The sequence below is a fragment of the Theobroma umbraticum genome, unplaced genomic scaffold (assembly GCF_002168275.2).
Source record: "Theobroma umbraticum cultivar Fairchild unplaced genomic scaffold, ASM216827v3 scaffold_56.0, whole genome shotgun sequence".
Lineage (NCBI taxonomy): Eukaryota > Viridiplantae > Streptophyta > Magnoliopsida > Malvales > Malvaceae > Theobroma > Theobroma umbraticum.
In genome coordinates, this window is record NW_018397256.1 from 13,540,842 (window position 1) to 13,549,635 (window position 8,794).

Sequence of the window (8,794 nt, forward strand, 5' to 3'; positions counted from 1 at the left end):
GTATTTAAGTTATTTAAGCTTGAGTTGATTTTTATTATGGGCAAATGATTTAGATTTGGATCATTTTGGGGTTCGGACTGTTTGAGATTCATTGCAGGTCGATTTTGAATTCGAATTGTGTCGAGTCTGGGATTTAGATTGTTATTGAGTTCGAATTATTCCGAGCTTGATTTAATAGTTTCTTCTGCAATTCAGTTGCGTTGGGTTTGAGTTTGAATGAATTAAATGAGTTTTCCGAGTTGGGATCAATTTTTCGGATGATCTCTTCTGTGGCACATCTGAACGCTGGAGTAACTATCTTCCTTGTTAGCCAATGAATGAATCTAAACTACAATGATCGTGGTTGAGGGCAGTGCTCAACTGGTAGGGTCCCCTGGTTATGAACGTATGTAGCAAGTTGTGGGTAAAGATACGAAAACTCACCATCCAGGAAATTCATTATGAATTTCCTCCATTCATATCAAGGCCATGGAAGCTTGGCCCAGAATACTGGCATTGCTACCATAAATGCTGCTAGCGGTTACTGCCAAATTTACACAGACCATGACCATGACCATGACCTTTGGTTTCTTTTACTTGTCAAAAAACTAGAATTCAAAATTCGACTCCTTAATTCCAATCATCTGTTCAATTCGGTAAGTCAGAGTGGGAATCAAGTTCACGGGAAAATTAAAGAGAGGTAGATTTTTCTTTTTTAAAAAACAATTAGTCAAGACAAGCAAATTAAGAAACCAGGATTATAAGCTAAACCAGTGAAATTCTGTTAATTTTGTGCAATTCACATTCCAGAATACAGTAACGAGGTATGGGAATCATTCTACCAATTTTTCATCTCTTTTTTTGAAATGCTTTGATAAACAATATTGAATTCCCATCTCTTTTGGTTTTGAATGTTTCTCCATGGTAATCACTCGTTTTTTTAGCAGGTACCCGCACCAGTCAACAAAGCAATGAACAAAGCCGTATTTTTATTTGCAAAGTCTTTCCCCTTATTTTCTTACAACAGCCGAATTCAACTTTCTTGAATCTTTTACGTCTGGACTTCACCTCCCGGTCTTTCTTATCATTACGTTATCAATTCTTGATATCTCGTGGAGCTTAGCTCAGCTGCCTCCACTTGTTTTTGGAACATAAGAGTCGGATGAATCAGTTTAATATCTCAAAGTAGGAGAACCATACATATCATTCCTAAGCAAAAGACACGATTCTTCGAGAAAATTCATCAATCTTATCGTTTCCACACATCAACCGAATATATTAAAAAAAGTTTTTATTAATTATCCAATTGACACACAGTGTCAATCTTGATTAAAAACAACCGAATATACTTCCCGACTAAGTAAGGAATTGAAAAATCAAACTTAAATTTTAACTCGACACATGTTGATAAGAAAAATGATGGGCAAACGAGCAAGAAAACCAGACCATTCGCCATTACTACATTAATCTGCAGTCTCTACAGTTTGTCTATTTGTTTGTATTTCTGCTTTGATTAGGTCAAGGGAAATGTCACTGACATAAGACAAAACATGTTGTACTCGTGTTTGATGACCATCTATATATGTTCCACTCCGGTAATTTTCCCTTGACAAGTCCTCCTGTTGCCCCATTCCAACTGACGAGGATCTGTATTATTAAATTAAACTAGTCGTTCCACCTCCATGGAATAAAGAATTTAGATTTTCATATTATTATTTTATTTTCAGCTTTTCCTTAACAGATTTTATTACAATTGTTTGAACTCTGTAGTCTCTCGTAAGAGAAATTAATAATTAGACAAAGAATTCCCATTAATTATAAATTCAACAAATCAAGATGCGATGCATAATTATAAGTTATAATATAAATATGTATTGATTCACGTCTTTTTTTTTTTTTTTGTTTTTCTCAAGAACTTAGCTCACACTTAATTAGTTAATAAAATAAGGGTCGAGGATGGTAAAAAACTAACTCATCAATTTAAGATAATAATTAAGCACTATTTATTTTACGTCCTCAAATTAATTTTTTTTTGAAAAAAAATGGACTAAGAATAAACTTTATCACTCTATTTTAATGGGTTAAAATTATCATAAATTTTTGTAAGCATGCAATTTTATCATCGTGCATTGTAATTTGATTAAAAATGATAAAAAAAATAACGGTAAAAAGAATATTCCCTTAGAAAACAAAAGGATATTCTAAATTTTGATCAGTTTTGAATCAAATTATAATACACAATGATAAAATTGAACTCATTCAAAGAGTTAGAAATGATAAATTTGACCCATCACATGAAATAAAATGTTAAATTCGGATTTTATCTAAATAAAAAAATTGAAAACCTTTTGAGTTGACGTTTTCAAGGTTTGTTTATATAGGACTTTAATTACTGCTAAATTAAAAAGTAGAAAGATTAAATACAATTCAAGAAATTTCATTAAAACAAATATAAAAATAAGTTTACACAAGTCTTTTTCACAAATTTAAAGTCAAGTCCATGATTTTTAGAAGAGAGAAGGGGGTCATTATTTTATAGACAAGATTCTATCAATCACGTGTCTAGGATTTGCATGGAAGGAAAGTCTGCATACAAAGTCATCTTTATTAATTTCAAACAAAAAGCAAAGTATACTAAAATTAAATATAACTTTGTATCCCCATGCGCTGTATTTGTTTACTACTTCTATTTCTTCCACACGTCTTATTCATACTACCTTTCAAGTCTGTCATCCTATAAATAGTGATATTTGTCTGTGGGGAAACCGTGTTCCAGAGCTGAAGAGCTCCAGTGATCATGAGGAGCTCTACTGAACACATATTGTTCCATCTGTTCTGTGTTTTCATTTTCTTGCTACAAGAGGTCCTGACTCAAAACACAACAGCCCAAGTTGACGTGGGTGTGGTTCTTGACTTGGATTCCCCGGTTGGGAAGATTGGTTTGAGTAGCATCAACATGGCCCTCTCAGACTTTTATGAAACTCATGCTCACTACAAAACCAGGCTGGTCTTGAACGTCAGGGACTCCAAGGAAGACGTCGTCGCCGCCGCTGATGCCGGTTCGTTCTCTCCCTCTTCTTCTTTTTCTTCTAGCTTATCTACTCACCTTCTTATTTGAACTTATTCTGTCATTCTTGTTGAATTTAAGTTACTGACATAGCAAAATATCGATATAGAGAAGTTTGATTTTCCTTTTTTTCTTCCTTTTTCTGGCTGCTCCGATCATCTTGTCAAAGCTGTAGGTGCTTATTACATGTCTCTTTAGGGTTAATTAAACCAACATGTTTTATATAAGACAATGTACACACACACACATATATATATATATTCCAGTTTATATCATAAATAAATTAATTTCTACCATAAATAAATTAGCACTATATGTCTTTTGCTTTTTCTGCTTTTTGAACCCGTATGACTTTTATGTATGAAAATAATTAGTTTTGCTTGCTTATGAAAAGCATGCATGATTTGTATATACGAGTGATAACAGTGAGGGACTCAGCTCTGAACTCTCTCAGGCTGGGCCTAAGGCTTTCTCTGTCCTCCAGCAATAAACCCAAAACGACGGACTCAACTATAAGCTAAAGGATTCCGACCAAGTGCCGGTTGTCAAAATAATCATCGTTATTCAACAAAGACAAATTTTTTCAAAAAGGGGGCATATTCATTGAAGTCCTTACCTGCAAAAGACGGTTCTTAGTTAATTGTCTCTATCCTAGTCAGCTAGTAAAAACCATGACAGCTGCATTTCATTCATATTATGTTCCCAGTACTATCAGTTTTGGCCAAATACAAATACTCACAAGGATAGATGTTTGGACTGTGGGAGTACCACATTAATTAGGGAATTAAATGCGGTTGTACAGAAGACAACTGTATGCTCCAACGTACGTGACCAATCCCTGATCTGGTATAGACTTGCTAAGGTGATCTATTCTGACCGGATATTTAGCCGCCAAGTTTTAATAAAACAGTTGACCGCCATGCGGTTAGAAAAGATATCCCCTCCCTGCTCATTGCTCATCACACAATTATGTACCAATATTTTTAATAGCTTTCAACTTTCAAGGCAGACATTGTCTGGCAGAGTCAGCAGACCAGTGCCATGTTTATTTTTTTATTGTTTATTCTTCCTGTAGCATGTTAATCTTCAGGATGAATAATTAAGTCAGAACTTTTGTCAATTTGCTTGGTGAACAGCTCTGGACTTGGTGAAAAATGTACAAGTGCAAGCAATCATAGGACCAAGAAGTTCAGTGCAAGCCAACTTTGTTGTCAATCTCGGAAACAAATCTAAAGTTCCCATCATATCGTTTTCTGCAACAAGTCCTTCTCTCACTTCCCTCCAGAGTCCATACTTCTTTCTAGCTGCCCAAAGTAGCTCAAATCAAGTGAAAGCGATAAGTGCCATTGTCCAGGCTTTTGGATGGAGAGAAGCTGTACCCATCTACGTTGACAACCAGTATGGAGAGAGCCTTATACCTTACTTGACGGCTGCCTTACAGGAGATCAACACTCGCGTCCCATATCTGAGTATCATTGCTGCGTCTGCTACGGATGACCAAATTGCTGAAGAGCTTTACAAGTTAATGACCATGCAAACAAGAGTGTTCATTGTGCACATGCCAATGTCTCTTGGCAGTCGGATTTTGGCCAAAGCAAAAGAGATTGGAATGATGAGTGAAGGATATGTTTGGATCATGACTGATGTGATGACTAATCTGTGGAGATCAATAGATGCCTCACCCATCGATTCCATGCAGGGGGTTGTTGGGGTGAAGTCTTATGTTCCCAAATCAAAAAAGATAGAAAATTTTACCGTTCGCTGGAAAAGGAAGTTCCAGCAAGAGAATCCGGACTCCATTAATGCCGAATTGAGCATTGTGGGACTATGGGCTTATGATGCAACGTTTGCGCTGGCAATGGCAATTGAGAAAGCTGGCACTGAAAACCTCCGCTTCAATAAACCGACTATTTCCAGCAGTGGTGCGACGGACCTTGAAACTTTGGGAGTCTCACAAAATGGTCCACGACTCATCCAGGAATTATCAAGCACAAAATTCAAAGGCCTTACCGGAGACTTTCATTTTGTTAATGGACAGTTACAGTCATCCGTGTTTCAGATAGTTAACGTAATTGGAAGTGGGGAAAAAGAGGTCGGGTTTTGGACACCAGAAAATGGACTTGTAAGGCAGTTGAATTCGACAAACACAAACACAAGCACTAATCCTACTTCTAAGCCAAAAATGGGTCCCATTATATGGCCAGGGGATACTAACTTGGTTCCCAAAGGTTGGCAGATCCCGACGAATGGGAAGAAATTGAGAATTGGGGTTCCAGTGAAAGTTGGTTTTACTGAATTTCTTGACGTAGTGTGGGATCCTATCACTCAGAAAGCAAAATCAATTGAAGGGTATTGCATTGATGTTTTCGATGCTGTAATGGATAACATGCCTTATGCCGTTCCTTACGAGTATGTTCCATTTGCAACAACTGATGGAAAAGCTGCTGGGTCGTACAATGACCTAACTGATCAAGTGCAATATGGGGTAAGTCTTCTCCTTCAATTCTTTTGTCTGTCATGCATAGCTTCAATTTGGTTTTCCTCTTTTGACAATTGGTGACTATGAACAGAATTATGACGCTGTGGTAGGAGATACAACGATTGTGGCAAACAGGTCATTGTTTGTGGACTTCACATTGCCATACACAGAATCTGGTGTGTCGATGATCGTGCCAATCAGAGATAACAAGGAGAAGAATGCATGGGTTTTCTTAAGGCCTTTGACATGGGGCCTCTGGGTAACGAGCGGTTGCTTCTTTGTCTTCATCGGATTTGTTGTTTGGATTCTCGAGCACAGAATAAACGAGGATTTCCGTGGACCCCCTGCACATCAAATCGGCACCAGCTTCTGGTTCTCCTTCTCAACCATGGTGTTTGCCCATCGTAATAACCCCTTCCACCTTTTCAATTTATAAACATATTGCATTTCGATCCAACATTTTAAACCTCATTTTTTTTTGTTCTTGAATTGAATAATATTACAGGGGAGAAAGTTGTGAGCAATTTGTCTAGATTTGTGATAATTGTATGGTGTTTCGTCGTTCTCGTTCTCATCCAAAGTTACACGGCAAATTTGACCTCACTTTTAACAGTTGAGCAGCTCCAGCCCACTGTAACTGATATCAATGAGCTCGTGAAGAGAAGGGAGAGTGTTGGCTTATTGAATGGCTCCTTTGTTGAAGGAATCTTGTTGGGTTTGAAATTTGATAACTTCCAGCTCAAGAAATATAATTCTCCAGAAGAACTTCATGAACTTTTTACCAAAGGGAGTGCCAATGGCGGTATTTCTGCTGCTTTGGATGAAAATCCTTATATTAAGCTATTTCTTTCAAAATACTGCGGCAAATATACTACAGTAGAACCAACATTTAAAATGGCTGGCTTTGGATTCGTGAGTTCTCTGTCAATCTCTTTCTCTCTAGCTTCCTCCATTCTACATGATATGCTTAATGTTTCATGCTGATTTTTATTTATGTTGCTTTTTGTAGGTCTTCCCTAAAGGTTCCCCTCTTGTAGCAGATGTTTCAAGGGCAATCCTGAACGTTACTCAAAGTGACAAAATGGAACAAATTGAAAACTTCTGGTTAAAGAAGGAAGCTGTCTGTCCTGACGTTGACCCTTCTGTTTCTTCAAGCAGTCTTGGTCTGGAAAGCTTTTGGGGCCTGTTCCTCATTGCTGGGACTGCATCCATATCAGCTCTCATCATGTATTCAGCAATGTTCTTGTATGAACAACGGCATGTCTTGTTTCAGTTCCATGATACTTCAGTGTGGAGAAGAATCCGAATTATGTCGAGAATCTTTGACGAGAAAGACCTGAGCTCCCATACTTCAAGAAAAACCGAAGTCAGAGATGCAAGCAACACTCACAGTGTTCACAGCATAGGTGTTGTTGGAAGCTCACCAAACGCTGACTGCCCCCCAAGTCCATCAAGCTACTCAAGCCAGACGGATTCTTCACAGTTTGTTTTCTTTGTAGACCAGGGAAGGTTTACAGGGCATGGTGATCTGACTCCAAGTGGATCAGCATCTCCAGAGACATTCCCATCGCCGAAAGATCTTCCACTGAGCTAGCAAACAGAAATGACCCATGAGAGAAAATATTGTAAATTCATGTATAGTATCGGCTAGGATCATAGTTGGAAGTGGAGCTGATGAGCTCTGTACTTCAATTAGCTTCTAGCTAGCCATTTCCTGGTAAACATAGCCCCCTGTTTGTGTTTCGGACTAGAATGTATCCGTATTCCAGCTTCCAGGTTGAAAATTAACTCTTTTTTAAACAAGAAAAGGAAGCCAACTTTCAACAGAATTTTGTAGGTTGTACATGAAAATCCATTCCGCACCAAAATTGTTCACAATTTGAGGAAGATATCCCTGTTTTCTGTTTTTACAACAATTGAAACCAATCTATGCTAGTTTGCTATCATCTAATGAAAACTTCCTCCTTTGATCATCATTAATTTTTTTGGTAAGTGAAGCAGGAACAACATAGTCAAGAGAAACTGAATCATTTTCTCCAAAACGAAACTGACGCAGTAAAATCAAATCTTACTAGATTTGACAGAGTAACAGAGAAAAAAAAAAAAAAAAAAGGAAACAGGTGGATTGCTTCGCTCCTGCTGATCAAGCTTTGTATTCGAGAGAAAACTTCTAAGAAATAGTACTATAGGTATATTATATGTTCTCAACTTATAAATTTTTTATTATCATCAATATCTCAAATATAAACCTTAAATGAAAATTCAAAGTCTAAGGGTCAGAAGTATCAAGATAATGGTCCCAAAAACATATGCGTGGCTGTTTCTAAACATATTACATTGACTCTAATTTGTAAAAGTTGAACATATATATATATATATATTTGGACAGAGTAGATTAGAGCAATCGATTAGATAAATAAGCGGAAAATTGAGGAAATTCTTTTAAACGTTTGGAGTCACCGTCAAGTAACTTTAATTCAAGTTTCTCATCTGCAGTAAATTTTCCGACTCAGGAAAATTTGCTTGACTACTGGGATTATTTTAGTTAATAAGGAAGCGGAGAATTTGGTTGATGGGGATTTTAACAAAAAGTAGGTAGAGAATTTTTTTATTTGAAACGTGAGAAAATGATTGATTAATTATTATTATTTAAAATATTATTTATTATTTTTATATCACGTGGTGTTAATATAATATATTGACATATTATAATAGATGATTACATAATATGCTTATGTAATATAATGATATGATCACATGACATTTTTCGTTATCTATGTCATTGCTTTGTGAATATAAAAGTAATGTATGCCATTTTGATTAACGATGATAAGTCAACTATCAATCATAAATATCTATTTAATTAAAAATAAAAATATAAAAATTTTTATATAACATAATAAAAAAATAAAAATTAAATTAAATTTTCTAAAATAGTTCTGAAATTTTTTAAGGCATTCTGCCTTTTAAAATCTAAATAACTCAAAACTACTCCATGTTTTAAATAATTCAAGTTAAAGCTTAAAATTTCTTCTAATGATGAATAGTACTATAAGATTTCATAGCATCAGTGAAAATTATGTCATAAATTGGTTTGATTATGAATAATTTTATTCATTTGATCAAGTTTAAGTGATCTTCTCTTTTTAGTCAAAGAGAATAACAAGTTAATCTAACTATTTTATAAATTTTAAATTAATGAAATGAAATTTCCATCTCTTTACGTATCACTCGTTTTGTTTGAAGAATTCCCAAAAAAAAAAAAAAAA

General features: G+C 35.7%; 1 protein-coding gene across 1 annotated transcript; it reads left to right on the forward strand.

Moving 5' to 3' along the window:
- The first annotated feature begins 2,685 nt into the window (after positions 1 to 2,685).
- LOC110411538 (glutamate receptor 2.7-like) lies at positions 2,686 to 7,441 on the forward strand. Its single transcript, XM_021421735.2, has 5 exons — positions 2,686 to 3,038; positions 4,183 to 5,531; positions 5,617 to 5,929; positions 6,031 to 6,437; positions 6,535 to 7,441. Exons 1-5 carry the CDS (start codon positions 2,777 to 2,779, stop codon positions 7,117 to 7,119), a joined length of 2,916 nt encoding a protein of 971 aa, XP_021277410.2. The 5' UTR covers positions 2,686 to 2,776; the 3' UTR covers positions 7,120 to 7,441.
- The last annotated feature ends 1,353 nt before the right edge of the window (positions 7,442 to 8,794 follow it).

Bases quoted from the DNA above. Each gene is read 5' to 3' on its own strand.
- LOC110411538 (XM_021421735.2), top strand. From the start codon at position 2,777: ATGAGGAGCTCTACTGAACACATATTGTTCCATCTGTTCTGTGTTTTC. The intron at 5,930-6,030 runs GTAATAACCCCT...ATAATATTACAG, and splicing joins AACCATGGTGTTTGCCCATC to GGGAGAAAGTTGTGAGCAAT. The intron at 6,438-6,534 runs GTGAGTTCTCTG...TGCTTTTTGTAG, and splicing joins AAATGGCTGGCTTTGGATTC to GTCTTCCCTAAAGGTTCCCC.